Source organism: Halichondria panicea, chromosome 17 (assembly GCF_963675165.1).
Source record: "Halichondria panicea chromosome 17, odHalPani1.1, whole genome shotgun sequence".
Taxonomy (NCBI): Eukaryota; Metazoa; Porifera; class Demospongiae; order Suberitida; family Halichondriidae; genus Halichondria; species Halichondria panicea.
Window position 1 is genome coordinate 1,426,113 of NC_087393.1, and position 21,411 is coordinate 1,447,523.

Sequence of the window (21,411 nt, forward strand, 5' to 3'; positions counted from 1 at the left end):
ATATGCAAGCTAAACATGTCATTGTGTATAGTTTTGCTCTATCTATTTCTCTTAATTGGTATATAGATTGCGAAAATTGCGAAAATCATAGCTTGACGAAGGCCACAGCCTGTCACGTATAATATAATTATGCTTCACAAATGGTCGTAATGCTACACATGCGCATGATGCTCATGCATTGAGGCATTGGGCCCCAATCATGTAAATGACAATTGAGTTGTGCATGTTTGCCAGACCTGCTGTCCCAGACCCTGATGTGGTGTGGTCCAGGGAGCATGAGACTAGACAGATTTCAGCCACCTCACTGCCCGTGACACTCATACACTGTATGGCTTCTCGATGGGACCTCACCAAGAGTGGAGTATAGCTGCTTTTACTGAGACCTATGTTGCCCTGTATGGCGAGAGATGGTTGAATAATTATATTAAATACATTCATGCATGCATTCAGGTGTATACATGCAGGATGTACCTGCCGTCGCTACGAGTGTAGTATCGACATTGTATATACATGTATAGAAGTCATAGGACTATGGTTATTACCATCAGGTCCCTAACATTACGCCAGTAATTTAATACGTAATTTACAAAGAGTAATTGCATGCATGCTGGCTAGTATTCTGAGCCCACCATCACACTGTTCACTGACATTCACTACACTGACCAGTCCATCGTTCTGTGTGCGTGCGTGCGTGCGTGCGTGTGAAATAAATGGTACAACCACAACAATTTGAATGCCTTTATCATTTTTACCACATTCACTACATACCATCACTTGATGATAACTTTTCACAAGCAAAGGGTGGCAACAATGTATGTATACTGACTGCCCCATTGTAGTATTATGCTGTAAAGCTAGGAGGAATCTTTAATGTGAGTCTAACACTATAATTATAGTCACAACATGCATATGCACGATGATACATAACATGACTGGATAAATTACCCCTGATTCAGAAGTGTTTCACATTTCTATACATTTCAGGAAATCAATGTATACACATGTAAATCCGTGGATCTACATTAAAATTTGTGCTGCACACGTATTGACAATAAACGCATACATACAGTTACAGAAAAACGGGAGAAATTATTACGAAGAATGGGTGAACAAAATATGATAAAAGAAGCTATTAAGAAACTAAATGCAAAACTCGAATGCTCGATTTGCCTTGACACTTTCAAGCAACCGAAACTCTTGCCATGCTATCCCGTGTTTTGCAAGTCCCCGTGTCCGGAGAAACTAGTGACCAAGGATGGACGCTCCCTCACTTGTCCTACCTGTCGACACATCGTCCCACTGTCAGAGAGGGGAGTGGCTGGACTGCAATTAGACTTCCACATTGACAACTTGTTTGAGATACGAGATGCTTTTGATAAAGCTGCAGAATTAAGCAAGACCCAATGTGGTAATTGCGAGGAGAGGAAAGCAACGGGATACTGCCGAGATTGTGGAGATTTCATGTGCAATAATTGCCAAGCAGCTCATCAAGCGCTGAAACTGACAAGGTCTCATCAGATAGTGAACCTTCGGGACTTTCAAAAAGAAGCCGCAAAAATTATCAACGACAAGAAAACAATCCCCACTTGTGGGAAAAACATAATGGAAATCAACTCAACATCTACTGTGAAACTTGCAAGGAGCTTATTTGCTACGACTGCACCATCCGACTACATAAAGATCATGCACGATTACGATCTAGTGGCTGATGTGTTCCCAAGGCACAAGGAAGAGTTTGTTTCAAGTCTCAAACCTGTCAAAGAGAAGCTAGACAAAGTCCAACAAGCACTGAAGATACCCTTGCAAAAGATATTCACGACCAAAGAACCACCCTTGAAGCCGAAATTCATAAGGAAATTGACGAGCAACATCTACTGTTGGATCAGCGTAAAGCAGAGCTTGTGGGAGAGCTGGAAATGATGACTCAGCAAAAGCTAAAAGGCCTAGCCGCACAAAGAGACCAGGTGGAGATCACTCAGGTGAAACTGGCCAGCTGTCTCGAGTATGCTGAGGGCGCTTGAAACAGGCACAGAATGCGAAGTACTGGAAATTAAAGCTCCTGTACTCAGGAGAATTGAACAGTTAACAATTGAATTTGATCAAGACAAACTTCAACCAGAAATAGAGATCACAATGAAATTGAACATGGATAGAAACCTTACAAATGTTACAAGTAGTGTTTAGCAATTCATGATGAGATGATTGACAGTTGCAGTTTAGAGGGGGAAAATTTGACCAGCACAGAGGTACACAAGGCAGCGAAATTGGAACTTCAACTCAAGAGAGAATATCGGAACATTGAGGTAGTTGCAGCAGTCACTCACAGCCACACCCAGATTCCGGTCAATTGCGAAATTATCAGGAGAAAAAACAAGTACGAAATCACCTACACACCAACAAACAGAGGTAAACACGAAATAGACCTGACCATCAATGGCATACACGTCCGAGGTAGTCCATTCACTGTGGTAGCCATGCCTCAGCCGCACACACTGGGAGCATCAAGCAGAGTGATTAGCAATTTGGAGAAACCCTGGAGTGTCGTTGTCAATAGCAACGATTGTGTGATTGTCGTCGAATAATATAGTAGCAGGTGAATATACTGATCTATGATGAAAATTATAAACAGATTCAAGTATTTAATTCACGATGTAAGGCTCCAGTGGGAGTGGCTGTTGACAGAGATGATAATATCTACGTTAGTGATTATAATGACCATAAAGTCCAAAAATTTACCGCCAATAGAGACTTTCTCAAAGAAGTGGGCACTAAAGGTGACCAGATGCTTCAGTTCAGCTCACCAACAGGAATAGGCTACAACAAAACCAACAACAAGATATATATCAGTGAAAAGAACAACAATCGAGTTCAAGTGTTGAACCCTGACCTCACATTCCACAGTATCATCAGCGATAATGAATTTAATCATCCTCTTGATGTTTCATTCGATCATATCGGCAATGCATACATACATAGCTAACTGGGCTAGTCATAATGTGAAGGTATTCCAAAGTAATGGAACGTTGTTGAGAACATTTGCTGCACACGGTAGTGGTCCAGGACAACTAACTAACCCAGCCGCTATAGCTGTCAGCAATACAGACACGGTGTATGTTGTTGAGATGAGAGGAAGTCGTATCTCGGTATTCAAAACAAATGGAGAGTTCATTTGCTCCTCCGGCAAAATAGGTAAAAGAGGAGGACCATTCAACTATCCAACTGGAATAGATATATTGACAGTCATGGAAACATTGTAGTTGCAGATCTAGATAACAGACGCCTTTAAGTTTTTAAGAACAATATTTACATGCATGTACATAATTATATTATATACGAACACAATAATATTATTTTGTTCAGAAGCTATTCACAATTTTCAACACAGGTATTATCTTCTCTGATCTTATGTTGTTGGTAAACTTTTCGAATACCGTATACTGGGTTTCAAACGCGTATAGGTAATTAATTGTGAGTATTGCATTCCTAACTATTGTATGCACTTTCCTTTCAAAATGTTAATTTGTTTGCAACCTACGTATATGCCTGCATTCGAAAAACTTAGTATACTATATACATCACTGCCGCCACATATTAAGAAAAATGTATTATACATGTGAATGACGTTGTAACGGATTGGAGTTATGCTCTCGCCGGATTTTTTACTTCTACACTTTTTGGTGTTTTCCCCGGCCAATCCTAGGAACTTTTCACATTGCAAAGTTGAAATTTGACAATAATTATCATCGTGCACATCTGATTTCGTGAGACAGATTGTGGCATGCACAGTCCTATAGCATTGGCGAATTACTAATTCGATGATCCTACCTATATATAGAACCAAATTGCCAAATTTATATCTTCTAAATTTACAAACTATGTCTGAAAGACAATAGGAGCCGGCCAATACTATAATTATGACAGATAAAACATGCTGGAAATTGTATACACTCTCAGAGAACGTTATAGCTATAGTGCTTTGTTATGCTGTACTTGTATACATAATATATATAATATATATACCAAAATGGTACAGGCACATGCATGCATGCAACAATCCTTATATACCTGCTTCCATGACTTCGGCGTGTTAAGAAGTCCAGAAGCTATATACACCCTCAACACACCATCCTCTGACCCCGTCACACAGAACCCCTCATGGACCGCCAGTGACAGGATGGCCATATTCGCTTGATGGAAACTATGAGTTTTGTGACTGCATGGTGTGAAAAGAAAGAGTATATATGCTATCAGGAGTGGTGCTCCTGATAAATCTATAAAAATGCTTGTTGCCCAGTGAGTGGGCAGATCAAAGCAATCCAGTGCTCTGTTGTTGCATCACTACCATAGCAACCATTAATATTATGGCATGTTGCACTGTATGTAATGCGAAATCTCCTTTTTCCACTGCATTTACACACATGCATGCAGTGCAATACCGTATAGCAGGAAATTTTCACGGGTGCACATTTTCGCTCTTCATGCAGAGCCCTCAGCAAATGTGACAGGGCCTATAGGAAAACAACCCTTATGGAGCAAACTAATAATTTTCAGTACATGCAAAACAAAAAATGTTGAGCTATTCTTGGATTTTGGTTTTATTTCACAAGAAGCAACTTCAATGTCTTCTCTACATTTTCACAAAATTTTAAATCCTGAATTGCTTTTGTATAGCCGTTACAGAGCAGCCATTGAACTTCGTTATTACTGTTCTTGCATGCAGATAGAACTTTGAACCTTAGTTTCTCAAAACGGTAGGGCAACACCTCCGCCTATTCACTCGAAGATATATTGGGGTAGGAAGGTGCTAGGAAGGTGATCTTGTAATCATTATGAAGCTTATAAGCACTGCTTTATTTGATTAAACAATAAAATGCAATTAATTAGTTTGCTCCATAAGGGTTGTTTTCCTAGGCCCTGTCACAAATATTTAAATATTTGCGGTTCAATGCCAGGAAACCACACCCACAAATACCTTTGCATGTGAAATACGTGCGTGGGAGTTTATCTCACTTTTAATTTTGGCGTTAATTAACTTCTCTTCGAAAAAGCGAAATTTTGCACCCCACAAAAATTTCCCACTATACGGTGTATGGCATTGTTGCACTGTGTGAAATTAAATGCAGTGGATGAAATCTGCTTTTTGGCCATGCACCTGCAATTACTCATTGCAGAGGAAGTGGGTGTGGAGTCAGGGCTACATCACATGACATGATATGCACAGCAGGCTGTCCACTTGTTTGATTTCTTCTAGCTGCTATTATAAAATCACTGACAACTAGAAACAGATCAACATTGTAGAGTGTGCTGTAAAGCTAAGAGGAACATTTAATGTGAGTTTCAATCGATTGAGAAATGATACATTTCTAGTACATCAAGTACATGTAGAGCTAGTCTACACGTACATAACTGATAATTATGTCTAGAACATGACCATTTAATATTTACACAACAGTTCAGGCAACAGCATGGCTGTCCTGTGTGCTTATACATATACCAGAGAGTTTCACAAAACTGTACAGAGTTATTACTCTAGATACGTACGAGTTTTGAAATACATACACACACAAACACAGGAGAGCATACGAAGAATGGACAAACAAATGACAAAAGATGCAATCAAGAAACTGGACACGAAACTCGAATGTTCGATTTGCCTTGACACTTTCAAGCAACCAAAACTCTTACCATGCTATCACGTATTTTGCACGTCCCCGTGTCTGGAGAAACTAGCAACCAAGGATGGACGCTCCCTCACTTGTCCCACTTGTCGACACATCGTCCCACTGTCAGAAAGGGGAGTGGCTGGACTGCAATCAGACTTCCACATCGACCACTTGTTTGAGATACGAGATGCATTCGATAAAGCTGGCAATACTAACTGTGAGAACTGTGAAGACGAGAAAGCAACAGGGTACTGCTGTGACTGCAAGAACCTTGTGTGTGATGATTGCCAAGGTATTCATTCGAGACTGAAACTAACAAAATCCCACAAAATCATTTCTCTTGAGAAGTTTGAGGGGACTATTCCAGTGTCCGAGAAAACTGCTTCTTATTGCCCAAAGCATCCAACAAAGACGCTATCACTAATTTGTGAAACTTGCTCTGTACTTACTTGTATCTACTGTGCACGAAGTGATCATCAAGGGCACAATTACGAACTGATCAGTGATGTTTTCCCCCACCACAAAAAAGACATAGTGCTGGCTTTAGAACCGCTCAAACAGAAGATAGGAAATGCACAGACAATTCTCCTATCAATCAATACTGCAGTCAAAGAAATTCAAAACCAAAGGGTCACCGTTGAAGCAAACATACACAGAGAGATTGACGAGCAACATCAACTGTTAGATCAGCGCAAAATAGAACTTGTAGGAGAGCTAGAGATGATGACTCAGCAGAAACTAAAGGACCTGGCCACAAAGAAGGACCAGGTGGAGCTGAGCAAGGCGAACATTGTTGGTTGTCTAGACAACACAAGTAGTGTCCTTGAAACAGGCCCTAAGGGTGAAGTTCTCACAAAGAAGGAAACCCTCTTACGTCAAATCGAAGAAGCAGTTACTGATTATCTCCCAGAGGTGATTGTAGAGACAAGAGCTGATATCGAACTGGTCACTGATGGAAAGGAAAAGTGTCAACAAAACTGTCGAGAGTTTCTGGAAATTCGAAAAGGAGGACCTGTAAGTCTCAAAAACTGTCGTATCTCAGAAGGGGTAAAAAATCCCATGTACATAGTGACTGGAGAAGAACAAACGATAGTATTTCAAGCCAAAAATGAACAAAATGAAATATTTGAAGGCAAGCTCCGACTTGAAGCCAATGTTATACACTCTGACACCCAAAACGAGCCAGTTAACAGACACGAAATAATCAAGCAACAAAATGGACAGTATTATATTATTTATCGACCTGTGAAAAGAGGGAAGCATATGCTATATCTTACTGTCAACGGGCACCAATTTCAAGACAAACCCTTTCCAATTGTAGTTCTTCCCTCATCCAAACAAGTCCAGGTTGTGAGAAAATTAGACAAAGTGAGAGGAGTAGCTATCAACAGCACGGGAGAGATGATCGTTGTGAATAAAAATGGAACTCAAATATCTGTGCTGAAACCGACTGGAGAGAAAATACGTACATTCGGTACACAAGGTATAGAGAATGGACAACTATCAAATGCATACGGAGTAACTGTCGATAAACATGACAACATTTATGTGTCTGATTATGGAAATAATCGTATTCAGAAGTTTAAACGAGGAGGGCAGTTTGTGAAAGCAGTTGGAAACACAGGAAATCAAGCATTGGAATTTCAATCGGCTGTTGACATATGCTATAACCACGTAGATAACAATCTGTATGTTGTTGATCAAAACAACCACCGAATACAAGTGTTGTCAACGGAGCTGCAATTTGTAAGCACTTTCGGAACACAAGGAGCACAATATGGGCAGCTCAAACATCCCATAAGCTGTGCTTTTGATAGTGCGAACAACTTGTATGTGACAGAATGGGACAACAGCCGTGTACAGGTCTTCACCACAGAGGGAGAATTTCTTAGCGCATTTAGCAACAAAGCTAATAATGTAACGTTATATCATCCACTGTCAATTGCTATAGACAGTAATGATACAGTATTTGTGAGCGAAGAAGGCAAGAAGTACGTGAATATCTTCAACACCCAAGGAGAATATATAACAGCTATCGATATAGAAGAACAATTTGGAAATATTTACGGATTGGTGACCAACCAAAATGATCAACTCATAGTTTCAGACCGAAGCTATGGATATCTGAAAGTGTATTAGACAAAATGTTGTGTTTACCGATAGAATGTATATACATGGTTACATTGCAATTATGTAATCTAAGCAAAGGACATGAGTGTTTATTTTTGGGCAGCAGTATTATAATTATCTGATCTGTACGTACATGTTTGTACAGTGCATATGCAATAAACAGCTGAGCATATATACGTGTATATACTGCATGGTTTATATCTATACGTATTACGTATACCTGCAGTGATCATTCACAAAATTAAGGCGAAGCAAAATAATGTACATGTAGCTATTGATGCGAACCGTAACAGCACGTATATAAGCCTATTATAGTAACGTAAGGCCACAACTATAGCCTCAATTCCAGGCCGCTCTCAGTTGAGAAAGACGGCCTGGTATACACTGTCTGCGCATGCGTCAGTTGCCCCAAGATTCTTGAGATATCAGTCAGTACATTGTATATTTTACAATGATGTCATTGCACAAATCACAGCAGAATAACACAGCTACTTACAACATTTACGACCTAGACTAGTGACTAGTGTGAGAGGGGCTGGGATCGAGGCTAGGCCACAACTAGCCTCGATTCCAGGCCGATTAAAATACGTCGGCCTTGAATCGAGGCTAGGCCACAACAAGAGGTACCGTATGGGTAGAAAATTTCGAGGTGTTTTTAATTTCGCGTTTTTTGTGGGTGGCTGCAGAACACGAAAATTAAAACCCGCGAAAGGCTTTGTTTACGCATGCGAGATAGTGAAATTTACTACCCGCGAAATTTTCCAAATATCGGTAAGACAGAATATTGAATTGCACGAAAATGTACACCCTCGAAATTCACTTTAGGTTGAGTGGGTGTTGCAATAATTATTGCAACACCCACTCAACCTAAAGTGAGTGGTGTGGTTTGCGCATGCGCATTAGGTGTGTTGCTGAAAAAACAGAATTGAGCGGCGGATGGACCAGAAACAGAACTACCGTATGGGTAGAACATTTCGAGGGTGTAAATTTTCGTGCAATTCAATATTCTGTCTTACCGGTATTTGGAAAATTTCGCAGGTAGTAAATTTCACTATCTCGCATGCGTAAACAAAGCCTTTCGCGGGTTTTAATTTTCGTGTTCTGCAGCCACCAACAAAAAACGCGAAACAATGGCTCAAGCTAGTGCAATGACATAATTATATAGGTGTTTGATATGGAGACAATTCTCAGTTCAATGTTCTGGTTGCCAAAGCCTAAAATACCTCTTCCTGTATAAATTATATGTTATTTATTATTGTGTTGTAAACCGTTTTTAAAGACAAACTGTGAAAAATAAAAAAAGTGATGACACTGCAAACAGTATGTGTGGCTCAGTTGCTGTTGTCCCTCCTGGCCTCACGTAATCAGGGAAGCAACTTGACCAGAAACAGAACTACCTCTTGTTGTGGCCTAACCACATTCCTAATCAATTTTTCACTTTACATGCAGTCCTAGAGGTAAGCAACAATAAGTGTACAGAATCCACATGCACACATTGCATTCAGATTGCTATCCAGACAGATTATTCTGAGCAAGGAATTGTGAATGACTGAACAGATTACCGTACAGAACATCACTGATAAGCGTTTCCATGCAGTCAATCAATTAAACTACGTATGCAAACCAAAATACAGTGGAACCCCTTATTGGGGAACACCATTATACACAGAGGTGGCATTTGTTGCGTTTTTAAAGCCCTAGTAGTAGTTTTATTTATGAGCCGTGCTGAGAAGTCCAGAGGCCACACCCTCAACATGCACCCTGTCCTCTGAAACACACATGTATTGACAAACAGGATGGATTTGTAGTGAGCCTCAAAATTATGTTCAGTCTTGTGGCTGCATGTTGAAACAAAAACATTTTTTTACACTCTTTTATGTGCTTCGTGCTTTTCAGGTTCAGGTGTAAAAATAATAAATGAACAATCTGTTATTATAAGCATTATGTCTACGTGTATAGTAAAACAGCGAAAGCAACATCTATATTGCTTCAACTAAGCAGACTAACATGATTCTAGCCAGTACTCCAGCCCATCTTCATTGACTTCTATTGTACTGACTGATGGACCTCCAGTGACAGGATGGCTATACCCCCTGGTTCGCTATGCCATATATATTATAATTATTATCTTGAGAGATGGAAAATATGGTTGAAAAAAGTTGGTGGGAAAAGAGGAGCATTTAACATTAATTAACACATGTAAAAGAGCTTCTACACGTACATGCATGTACTGCAAATTGGTGACTGTATTTTTGGAAGTGAAAAACCTTGCGAATGAGCCAAATCACAGCATAAAAATTGACTTTGCGATTTAACTGCAAGGATCGTGTGGTAAATACGGTACTACTTTATAGGTTTTGCGATTTTATTATTGCAAATTGATCAACCCTCGCAAACTTCGCATATGTTTGATACTCGCAAAACATTCTAGTAATACGGTAGTTGCATATATGTAGTTCTCAGCACAGATAGCCACAGACACCACCCACCTAACTGTTCACTATAGACCTACTGTCCCAGACACTTGGTCCAGGACTGAGGTAGCACAAGACCAGACATCGATGGGTCCCATCAGACTGGCTCCAGAAGCCCTATGTTGCCCTATGGGAGAGATGATTGAATTTGTGTACATGCTTGATTCATGTTCAGGTTATATACCGTAGTTACAGCACTGCCGTAATTTAAGCGCCAACTCAGACTGTGAACGCAATTTTTTAGGTGCTAAAAAGCGCTAACGGTCAATGTACACGTTTTTAAAAGGTATGCAAAGGCAAGTCGCCTATACTTTTTGGCCTATATAATTATAACAATTATTATGTTCATGCATTTGAGCTGTAACTACACTAGATTCACCTATGTACCACTGCACTAGCTGTAGCGCTGTAGCGCATAAGCGCCAGCTCGGATTGAACACAATTCTTGCGATTCTAAAAGCGCCACTCCAAAGTGTAGTTTACATCAACTATATCCTACCACATAAGTAAATCTAAGGTTATTATGCTAATATTGCGTCGAGTGGAAGAATATTAATTGCATTGCCATAGAGAATCCATGTGATGTAGCATAAGAATATTAATTGCCATACTAGTACTGCAGTGGTTCAGTGGTTCCAGCCAATATTATTCAGATTTCCACTGCACTGCATGACGACCATATACAGTCGGTCCCCATGTGAAATTGTATAACCACGACAATATTCATTGCATTGTTTAATGTTTAATGAATAACCACAATATTTACTATAGCATCATGTGATGTAGCTTTGTCCCCACGCCCTTGAGCTATTGATTCCTATGATTCTCTATTAATTAATAATTAAACATTAATTTATAGAAACAGATCTTCATTGTAGAGTGTGGCAGTGCTGTGAAGCTAAGAGGAACAATTCAGTGTGAGTTTCATTAGACAGAAACGATATAACCATAAGTTTTTACATGTAGATACGTAGGCGCAGGTATGTATGTACATAGTCAATACCGTAAGACCTCGATTTAAGGCGACCCTCCAAATATGCGACACCCAGGAGCTTCAGCAATTTTCTGACCTCTAAAAATAGCGACAGCTTCGTTGACAATTATGTTTTAATGTCGCGTTCTAAATAGAGGTAAATCTAGCCACTCCCTAGCCTCGGTTGTAGCCCATTGGAAAATCAGTGTTTTTAAGCGGCCTAAAATCGAGGCAAATAGACTCTGTAAAGTTAGATGCGACCGTCTAAATATGTGACACCAGGACTTCAATATAATTTTTCAACCTCTAAAAGAAGCGACCTCTGGCTTCGTAATTATTAAAAAGTGTCGCTTTAAATCGAGGTATTACGGTACATACATGTACATACACAGGAAGAATGGCTGAACAAATGACAAAAGATGTGATTAAGAAACTGGACACAAAACTCGAATGCTCGATTTGCCTTGATACTTTCAAGCAACCGAAACTCTTGCCATGCTATCACGTATTTTGCAAGTCACCATGTCTAGAGAAACTAGTGACCAAGGATGGACGCTCCCTCACTTGTCCCACCTGTCGACACATCGTCCCACTGTCAGAGAGGGGAGTGGCTGGACTGCAATCAGACTTTCACATCGACCACTTGTTTGAGATACGAGATGCATTTGATAAAGCTGGCAATACTAACTGTGAGAACTGTGAAGACGGGAAAGCAACAGGGTACTGCTGTGACTGCAAGAACCTTGTGTGTGATGATTGCCAAGGTATTCATTCGAAACTGAAACTAACCAAATCCCACAAAATCATTTCTCTTGAGAAGTTTGAGGGGACTATTCCAGTGTCCGAGAAAACTGCTTCTTACTGCCCAAAGCATCCAACAAAGACGCTATCACTAATCTGTGAGACTTGCTCTGTACTTTCTTGTATCTACTGTATACTAAGTGATCATCAAGGACATAAGTGTGAACTGATCAGTGATGTTTTTCCCTATCACAAAAAAGACATATTGCTAGCTCTAGAACCGCTCGAACAGAAGATAGAAAACGCACATAAAATGCTTCAATCAATCGCTAACGTGGTAAAAGAAATCCGAGACCAAAGAGCCACCCTTGAAGCCAACATACACAAAGAGATTGACGAGTAACATTAACTGTTAGATCAGCGCAGGACAGAGCTTGTGGGAGAGCTAGAAATGATGACTCAGCAGAAACTAAAGGACCTGGCCACAAAGAGGGACCAGGTGGAGCTGAGCAAGGCGAACATTGTTGGCTGTCTGGAAAACACAAGTAGTGTCCTTGAAACAGGCCCTGAGGGTGAAGTGCTCACAAAGAAAGAAACTCTCTTACGACAAATCGAAGAAGCAGTTACTGATTATCTCCCAGAGGTGATTACAGACACTAGAGCCGATATCGAACTGGTCACTGATGGAAAGAACGAATGTCAACAAAACTGTAGAGAGTTTTTGGAAATTCGAAAAGGAGGACCTGTAAGTCTCAAAAACTGTCGTATCTCAGAAGGGGTAAAAAATCCCATGTACATAGTGACTGGAGAAGAACAAACGATAGTATTTCAAGCCAAAAAGGAACAAAACGGAATATTTGAAGGCAAGCTCAAACTTGAAGCCAATCTTATACACTCCGACACCCGAAACGAGCCAGTTAACACACACAAAATAATCAAGCAACGAAATGGACAGTATAATATTATTTATCGACCCATAAAAAGAGGGAAACATATGCTGCATATCACTGTCAACGGGCACCAATTTCAAGACAAACCCTTTCCAATTGTAGTTCTTCCCTCATCCAAACAAGTCCAGGTTGTGAGAAAATTAGACAAAGTGAGAGGAGTAGCTATCAACAGCACGGGAGAGATGATTGTTGTGAATAAAAATGGAACCTCAAATATCTGTGCTGAAACCAACTGGAGAGAAAATACGTACATTCGGTACACGTATAGAGAATGGACAACTATCAGATGCATACGGAGTAACTGTCGATAAACATGACAACATTTATGTGTCTGATTATGGAAATAATCGTATTCAGAAGTTTAAACGAGGAGGGCAGTTTGTGAAAGCAGTTGGAAACACAGGGAATCAAGCATTGGAATTTCAATCGGCTGTTGACATATGCTATAACCACGTAGATAACAATCTGTATGTTGCTGATCAAGGCAACCACAGAATACAAGTGTTGTCAACAGAGCTGGAATTTATAAGGGCTTTCGGAACACAAGGAGAACAAAATGGACAATTTACAAATCCCGCAGGTTGTGCTTTTGATAGTGCGAACAACTTGTATGTGACAGACTGGGGCAACAGCCGTGTACAGGTCTTTACAACAGAGGGAGAATTTCTTAGCGCATTTAGCAACAAAGCTAATGATGAAACGTTATATCATCCACTGTCAATTGCTATAGACAGTAATGATACAGTATTTGTGAGCGAAGAAGGCAAGAAGTACGTGAATATCTTCAATACCCAAGGAGAATATATAACAGCTATCGATATAGAAGAACGATTTGAAGATATTTACGGATTGGTGACCGACCACAATGATCAACTTATAGTTTCAGATCGAAATTATGGATATCTGAAAGTATACTAGACTAGACAAACTGTTGTTGTGTGATGTAATAATAATTGTACAGAAAAGAAAAGAAACCATTTGGGGTAGCCAAAGTCAATGTTGCACGTATGAATGCAAACCAAAATAACAGTGGAACTCCTATACAAAAGACATGCATGCATGCATAGGGGAATAAAATTGTGTCCATTACACATGCAGAGGTGCATGCATGTCCTTTATTGAGGGGTGTTTTTATTATATTCATTTGATATCTGAGAACCTCGCATGCATGTGTACCCCAAAATGGCGGCTATCAAAACGTGACGTCAGAACTACATGCACCCACTGCATGCAATAAGTCTTGGATTTTTCTTCAAGGCTTTAGGGTGGCCGTTAAAAAGGGTCCCACTACAGATACAAATCATGCTCTAAGCTCACGAAAAAGAGAAAATAACTTTCTATATGTTATCTAGATCTACTGTGATAAAAAAATAATGGTGTGTGCACCTTGAACATAGTGCACCAAAGAAACACCACCCACCTACCTGTTAGACCTGATATCCCAGATGGTGTGGTCCAGGGAGCACAAGACTAGACAGACCTCAGTCACCTCACTTCCCGTGACACTCATATACCCGGCCTCTCGATGGGACCTTATCAGAATGGAGTAGCGCTGCTTCTACTGTCATTGACATCTAGGAGCCCTATGTTGCCTTGTATGGGAAAGCATGTATAATTCATTCAGGTCAGTGTTCAGATATAATGAAAATATACGAGGTTATTATGAGGTTCCTGATATTGCGCCTCTGAGTGCAAAAGCCCGGAGACGAAGGAAATAACAATTGGCAAAATTACTTACAGTGTTCCAGCCAGTATTCTGAGCCCGAGCTCTTCTTCACTGATTTTTCTACTACCGACTGATCCATCGCGTTCTGTGTGTGGGTGAATCATGTATCAAGAGTGTCCGAGAAAACTGCTTTTTACTGCCCAAAGCATCCAAAAAAGACGTTATCACTAATTTGTAAGACTTTGTTCTGTACTTACTTGTATCTACTGTATACTAAGTGATCATCAAGGACTGAAGTGCGAACTGATCAGTGACTATAACACCCTCTTTCCTAGGCCAATTTAATATAGAGCAGTGTTTATACGGCTTGGGAATGAGGCTAATGGTAATATAGCTACTAGCTCAGTGGTTGCATACTGTACTGCAGTAGTTCCAAGTATTCTGACCCATTTTCACTGACATCCACTGCACAGGCCAGTCCATCATGTTCTGTGTGTGTGTGTGTGTGTGTGTGTGTGTGTGTGTGTGTGTGTGTGTGTGTGTGTGTGTGTGTGTGTGTGTGTAGGTGGATGGATGTGTGTATTAAGTGTGTATATAGGTGGATGGATGTAAACAGAGTAAGAGTGGGTAGTGACACAACAATATTCATTACCTATCTCAACCACATTCGATATTCATAGCAGTATCACATGACATTCATGGCAAATCACAACTCTTGGAAATCAGAATCTGCTTGGAAATATACTATATAGTGGACAGAGACTGAGTGAGTCATGATAGAGTCTACAACTGTATACCCTAAATTGTAGAGTGTATTGTAAAGCTAAGAGAAACTTTTAATGTGAGTTAACATTTTGATACTAAATAACATCAGGAGCGCATGAATACATGAATTGATCATAATTATGCCAAAAAGGGTTTTGCACTAGTCTCATGAATCAGCCGCCCTTAACCTTCTATGGGATAGGAGTCCTCTCCCATGGAAGGGTGGCTGATTCATGAGACAAGGGTTTCGCATGACATTTTCTGGCTATAATTATACATGTATAGACTATAGCCTCGTTCCCAGGCCTTATGCACCTATCAATTTCAGTCCCTACTACCCCCATGCGGGGGGGGGGATGTCAGGGTTTAGTGGGATTTGATTTGCAATTAACCTGGGGGACTGGTTGAAATCAAATACCCACTTCCCCTCTCATACCACCCCCACTTAACAACCCCGGGATTTGATACACACGTGCATGCATCATGTGCTACATTTTTCTGGATATTACTATTACAAGTTTGTATATTGAGGAAGTCAAATTCCCCACCATATCCCGCACCTCAGTGTTACTTGCTGAATTATAACCCCATTATGTCCCCACTATGTCCTGCGGGGGGGGGGTAGTGGGGACTGACATTGATAGGTGCATTACTTTTTCTTGCTGTTGTAATTGTTCATCCATAAACAAAAAAGAATGAGGCAGCGAAGAAAGAAATGGGCGTATACAGTTAAGAAAAAGTAAGGCCTGATTTGGGAAATCGCGTGATCCACAGGAATTTTTATGAACGTGGGCGATATTTAGCCCACAATCGTAACGTAAGGTATTCCCACGCATTCAGAGTTAATTAATAAGACTGTACTGAGACACTGCCCAAGGTACCAAGCTACTGCACTGCAAGTCAGGGAACCAGCGTGGCCAGTTCTGCATGGTGACAGTATATCTACCTGCTAGATGATAATGATGACTAAGCTACATGTATTAGTTTAGATCTAGCATTTAGATATTAGAATCTAAATACACGATCTAGACTAGTAGATCTAGCTAGCTAGCTTGTATAAACAGCTTGCAAACTTCCAGTTTCAAGTCCATGTCCAGCCATGGTATTATTAGTTATAGATCTCTACGTGGGCAGTCCAACATCTCTAGCACAGCATGCCCACGCTCATTTTCACCATTATTTTCATGCGACTTCCCGATACAGGCTCTCCTTTTTCCTAACTCTACCTCTTTTCTTCTTTATTCCTCCAATTAATACCGTATTTTATCTTATTGACCGATTAATACAGTTATTGAACGATTGTGATAAAGACCAGAAAAAGGAGAGCCTGTGTAGAGGCTACATGTAGACTTATTTACAATGTCATGTAGACTAGACTAAAATTGCTTACCATTGTGAGCCTACAGACGAGGTTGGTCACATTTCAACGGAGGAATGTGCGTGCACGGAGAAAAAAGAAAAGATTTACGGAAACCTACAGGAAAAAGCATGAAAAGTAGCTATCCTAGCTAAAGCCAAAAGGTTGCAAACGATTGTAGCACTCTATACTAGTAGCAAATGATGCTAACAATCAATACCCAGTCACACTAGAAAGTGAGTAGTATAGAAGCAATGAATGAGCCAGAAACTAAGTTAATCACAAACTTCCAGTTGTTGCTGCACTTTCCTTGATTTTTTGACTCCTGTCCTAATGTAGCAGGTATAGCAATGATAGGTTTACAACACTACTACGATTCATTAACAGGAGATGTAATACAGAGAGCTTAGGAATGCGACAAAAGTGCTGACTCAGCGGGTTGAAGGCGAATTCGAGGCCTAACACTGTTTGCATGGCATGTTTCGCCGCGGTTTAAAAACGTGACTAACCTCCTCTGGTGAGCCTATATCTATATTACAATAGGGCTTGTCATGTATCTCTGCATGGTTTAACACTAATTAACCGCCCACATACAATGTTATTTTTAAAATAGGCTGAATACAGTATAAACAGCTGTATGGAAACAATACATACACACAGAAAGACAGAAGAAGAAAATTGTATTTGGTACGGATGTTGGTGAAATGGCTAAACAAGTTACGAAAGATGCGATTAAAAAACTAGACACGAAACTCGAATGCTTGATTTGCCTCGATACTTTTAAGCAACCAAAACTCTTGCCATGCTATCACGTATTTTGCAAGTCCCCATGTCTAGAGAAACTAGTGACCAAGGATGGACGCTCCCTCACTTGTCCCACATGTCGACACATTGTCCCATTGTCAGAGAAGGGAGTGGCTGGACTGCAATCAGACTTCCACGTCGACCACTTGTTTGAGATACGAGATGCATTCGATAAAGCTGCAGAATCAAGCAAGACCCAATGTGGTAATTGCGAGGAGAGGAAAGCAACCGGATACTGCCGAGATTGTAGAGATTTCTTGTGCAATAATTGCCAAGCAGCCCATCAAGCGCTGAAACTGACAAGGTCTCATCAGATAGTGAGCCGCCAGGAATTTCAAGAACAGGCCACAAACATTAGCACAGCCAAGAAAACGATCCCCACTTGTGGGAAACATGGAAATCAACTCAAGATTTACTGTGACACTTGCAAGGAGCTTATCTGCACTGACTGCACCATCCGACTGCATAAAGACCACAATTACGACCTAGTGGCTGATGTGTTCCCAAGGCACAAGGAAGACTTTGTCTCAAGTCTTAAACCTGTCAAAGAGAAGCTAGACAAAGTCCAACAAGCACTGAAGGATTTTGATACCCTTGCAAAATATATTCACAACCAAAGAGCCACCCTTGAAGCCGAAATTCACAAGGAGATTGATGAACAGCATCTACTGTTGGATCAGCGAAGAACTGAGCTTGTGGGAGAGCTGGAAATGATGACTCAGCAGAAGTTAAAAGACCTGGCCACACAAAAGGACCAGGTGGAGATCACTCAGGTGAAACTGGCCAGCTGTCTCGAGTATGCTGAAGTGGCTTTTGAAACAGGCACAGAATGCGAAGTACTGGAAATGAAAGCTCCTGCACTCAAGAGAATTGAACAGATATTGACTGAATTCGACCAAGACACTATTCAACCGGAAATAGATACCAAAATGAAATTGATTACAAATGGAAAAGAACAACTAAAGAAGTCATGCAAATCCTATTTAAGAATACGTGATGATAAGATACGTTATAGTCTAAAAGGGGAAAACTTAGCCGGTGTAGAAGTAAACATGGCAATGGAATTCGAACTTCAACTCAAGAAGGAGTATCAAAACGTTGAGGTAGTTGCAGCAGTCACCCAGACCCCGATCAAATGTGAGATTATCAGGAGAGATAATAAGTACGAAATCACCTACACACCCACAAACAGAGGTAAACACAAATTGGACCTGACCATCAATGGCGAACACGTCAAAGGTAGTCCATTCACTGTGGTAGCCATGTCTCAGCCACACACACTGGGAGCACCAAGCAGAGTGATTAGCAATTTGAAGAGACCATCGGGTGTCGCTATTAGTAACAGCTGTCATGTGATTGTAGCAGAGCGTGGTAGTGGTCAAATACTAATCTACAATGGCCTCTATGAACAGATTCAAGCATTTGATTCACGAGGTAAGGCTCCAGTGGGAGTGGCTGTTGACAAAGATGATAATATCTACATCAGTGATCGGGATAATAACAAAATTAGAAAATTTACCGCCAATGGAGATTTTCTCAAAGAAGTGGGCACTAAAGGTGACCAGAGGCTTCAGTTCAACAAACCAAGCGGAATAGGCTACGACAAAACTAATGACAAGATATATGTTGGTGACCAGTATAACAATCGAATTCAAGTATTGAACCCTGACCTAACGTTCCACAGTACCATCAGCGATAATGAATTTAAAAACCCTCTCGATGTATCATTTGACCGTACTGGCAATGCGTATGTAGTTAATTGGGCTAGCCACACTGTGAAGGTGTTTCAAAAGAACGGAAAGTTGCCGAGAACATTTGGAACATACGGTAGTGGTCCTGGACAATTAAGTAACCCAGCCGCTATAGCTGTCAGCAATACAGACACGGTGTATGTTGTTGAGATGTACGGACATCGTATCTCGGTATTCAAAACAAATGGAGAGTTCATTTGTTCTTTTGGCAATAAGGGGAAGAAAGGAGGACAATTCAATGATCCAACTGGAATAGCTATCGACGATTACGGAAACATTGTAGTTGCAGATCGAGGAAATGAACGACTTCAAGTATTTTAATCGCAATCAAACTCACAACAAGAAAACTCACAACAAGAACATCATTATATTCACAAGGTTAATTGTTAGCAGAATAATTACAATACATGTTAATTAATAGAGTATACCAGCACGTATCGTATATTTAATTATTATTACAGTAACAATTGACAGTTAAGAATAAGTTAAATGTATTATACGTAATTGTAAATGTATCGGTTCTAAATTTTTGGGCACTGCAAATCACAATGCGCATGTATGTAAAATTAATTACGGTAGTATAATAATATATAATTATTACTAAGGAGCCAATGTCAATTATGTAAGCTCTCTAATGCCTTTATTAGTGCTATTGCAGTATTAAGAAAGCTATCTAGTTTGATAAATTATCGTATAATTATATCGATTACGGACGTGGTTTAATAGTCAATCATATGCGAATGATTCTGCACAATCCCTATTGCGTTTCTACTAGCATGGTCAGTCACTCTTCGCGTGTCTTTTATTTGTGATTGCGAAAAATAGCAATTTTCAATCGAAAAGAGCCTAGCATTCTCAACCCAGTATACGACGGTTACGTATACGGGTAGCTGTTAGATGTCAGCAACAATCCTGACCTTCCTTTCATGAGTTGTGCTGATAAGTACAGAGGCCACACCCTCAATACAACACCATCCTCTGACCCCGTTAAGCCGTCACACAAAACCCCTCTTGGACTGCGAGTAATATACAGGATGGACACACACCGTGGGTTGCTAGGCAACGTATGTCTTATGTATTTGTAGTGGATCTCAAAAATAATTATGCTCAGTCTTGGTTGAAGCAAAGCTGTTGGGAAAGAGGAAGTACATAACATTAGGAGTGCATGATACGCGTAGAGCTGATGCTACTATACATGTGCAATGTTCATGTACACAGCATGCGTTAAAGCAGCACCATCGTTGACAAGACATTATAATCAATCAATCACTGAATAATTAATCAATTGGATTAACAGAGAGGGTAGGCACAATAGGCTCATAGCCTCTCAAGGTGCTCCCCGAGTATACATGAAATGATCAATAATAATCATGGAAATAAAATTATAGTCAGTGAGTAAAAAGATGTTGTTTCCTAATTGATTTATATTACTTGTGAGTGCGTTCCATAAAAACAGCTATTTTATATAGTTTACAGAGTGAAACAGTTAAAATATTTTGTCTATATCCCTCTTTGTTGAATCTCTTCTACTTTTTCCCACTTCGAACATTTTGAACAAGTTCATATTATGAGGGTGCTGCAATGTAGCCTCGAGACCAGGCCGTTCGTTGTCTGAAAGAACGCCTGGTCAATCCAATGTAAAACTCGTCTAATTGCATGGTCCAGGAATTTCTTGGATCGATAATTGCTCGCAACAAGATGTAAAACCGTACCTACACTGGAACTTGACCAAGCATTCTTTCAGACAACGAATGGCCTGGTTTACGTCTCGAGGCTAGCTGCAATGTTGGTGCATATAATTTTTAATATGTGCACAATGCTGCATGTTTACGTAGTCTCGTGATACCAGCCGGTTCTCATTAGTACTGTGGGAGGGAGAGAACCGTCTGGTTACTCAGGGGCATACTTTTCTGTCGTCGTGTGTGCAATGCTGGTGGAGTATAATATTCATTGTGAGCCTTTACCCACAAAAATGTAAGACAGTCTACATGTAGTCTAGTAGTTTTTTACGTGTAAGAATAGATCTACTAGCTAGTGCATATTAAATTGTGGGTTTATCAAATAGTGGATGATTTTACATTCAACAAAGACGTACTTACCATTGCTCATCTAGCTCGCGGAAGCCAGAGCTAGAGCT

The 21,411-nt window shown here is 40.3% G+C and overlaps 2 protein-coding genes, 1 long non-coding RNA gene and 1 pseudogene across 8 annotated transcripts; 3 read left to right on the plus strand and 1 right to left on the minus strand.

The window, feature by feature from the left end:
* Positions 1–634: 634 nt before the first annotated feature.
* Positions 635–15,389, minus strand: LOC135350891 (uncharacterized). The gene is made up of 6 exons (XR_010399321.1): positions 15,250–15,389; positions 14,670–15,086; positions 14,356–14,523; positions 10,283–10,394; positions 4,066–4,213; positions 635–675 (listed from the first exon to the last, which is right to left on the minus strand). It is a non-coding gene; the product is annotated as an uncharacterized LOC135350891 (long non-coding RNA).
* Positions 5,199–7,895, plus strand: LOC135350871 (tripartite motif-containing protein 2-like). Its single transcript, XM_064549718.1, has 2 exons — positions 5,199–5,330; positions 5,574–7,895. Exon 2 carries the CDS (start codon positions 5,589–5,591, stop codon positions 7,800–7,802), a length of 2,214 nt encoding a protein of 737 aa, XP_064405788.1. The 5' UTR covers positions 5,199–5,330; positions 5,574–5,588; the 3' UTR covers positions 7,803–7,895.
* On the plus strand, positions 12,281–14,135 carry LOC135350889 (E3 ubiquitin-protein ligase TRIM71-like; annotated as a pseudogene).
* Positions 15,216–19,808, plus strand: LOC135350874 (E3 ubiquitin-protein ligase TRIM71-like). 6 transcript variants are annotated; one of them, XM_064549724.1, is made up of 3 exons: positions 15,310–15,363; positions 17,107–17,236; positions 17,380–19,808. In XM_064549724.1, exon 3 carries the CDS (start codon positions 17,424–17,426, stop codon positions 19,593–19,595), a length of 2,172 nt encoding a protein of 723 aa, XP_064405794.1. In that variant the 5' UTR covers positions 15,310–15,363; positions 17,107–17,236; positions 17,380–17,423; the 3' UTR covers positions 19,596–19,808. The 6 variants fall into 6 exon arrangements, with proteins under 6 accessions (XP_064405792.1, XP_064405791.1, XP_064405794.1 ...); XM_064549723.1 differs by having other exon boundaries at positions 15,327–15,438; XM_064549722.1 differs by lacking the exon at positions 17,107–17,236 and having other exon boundaries at positions 15,216–15,363.
* The last annotated feature ends 1,603 nt before the right edge of the window (positions 19,809–21,411 follow it).

Bases quoted from the DNA above. Each gene is read 5' to 3' on its own strand.
- LOC135350874 (XM_064549722.1), top strand. From the start codon at position 17,424: ATGGCTAAACAAGTTACGAAAGATGCGATTAAAAAACTAGACACGAAA.
- LOC135350871 (XM_064549718.1), top strand. From the start codon at position 5,589: ATGGACAAACAAATGACAAAAGATGCAATCAAGAAACTGGACACGAAA.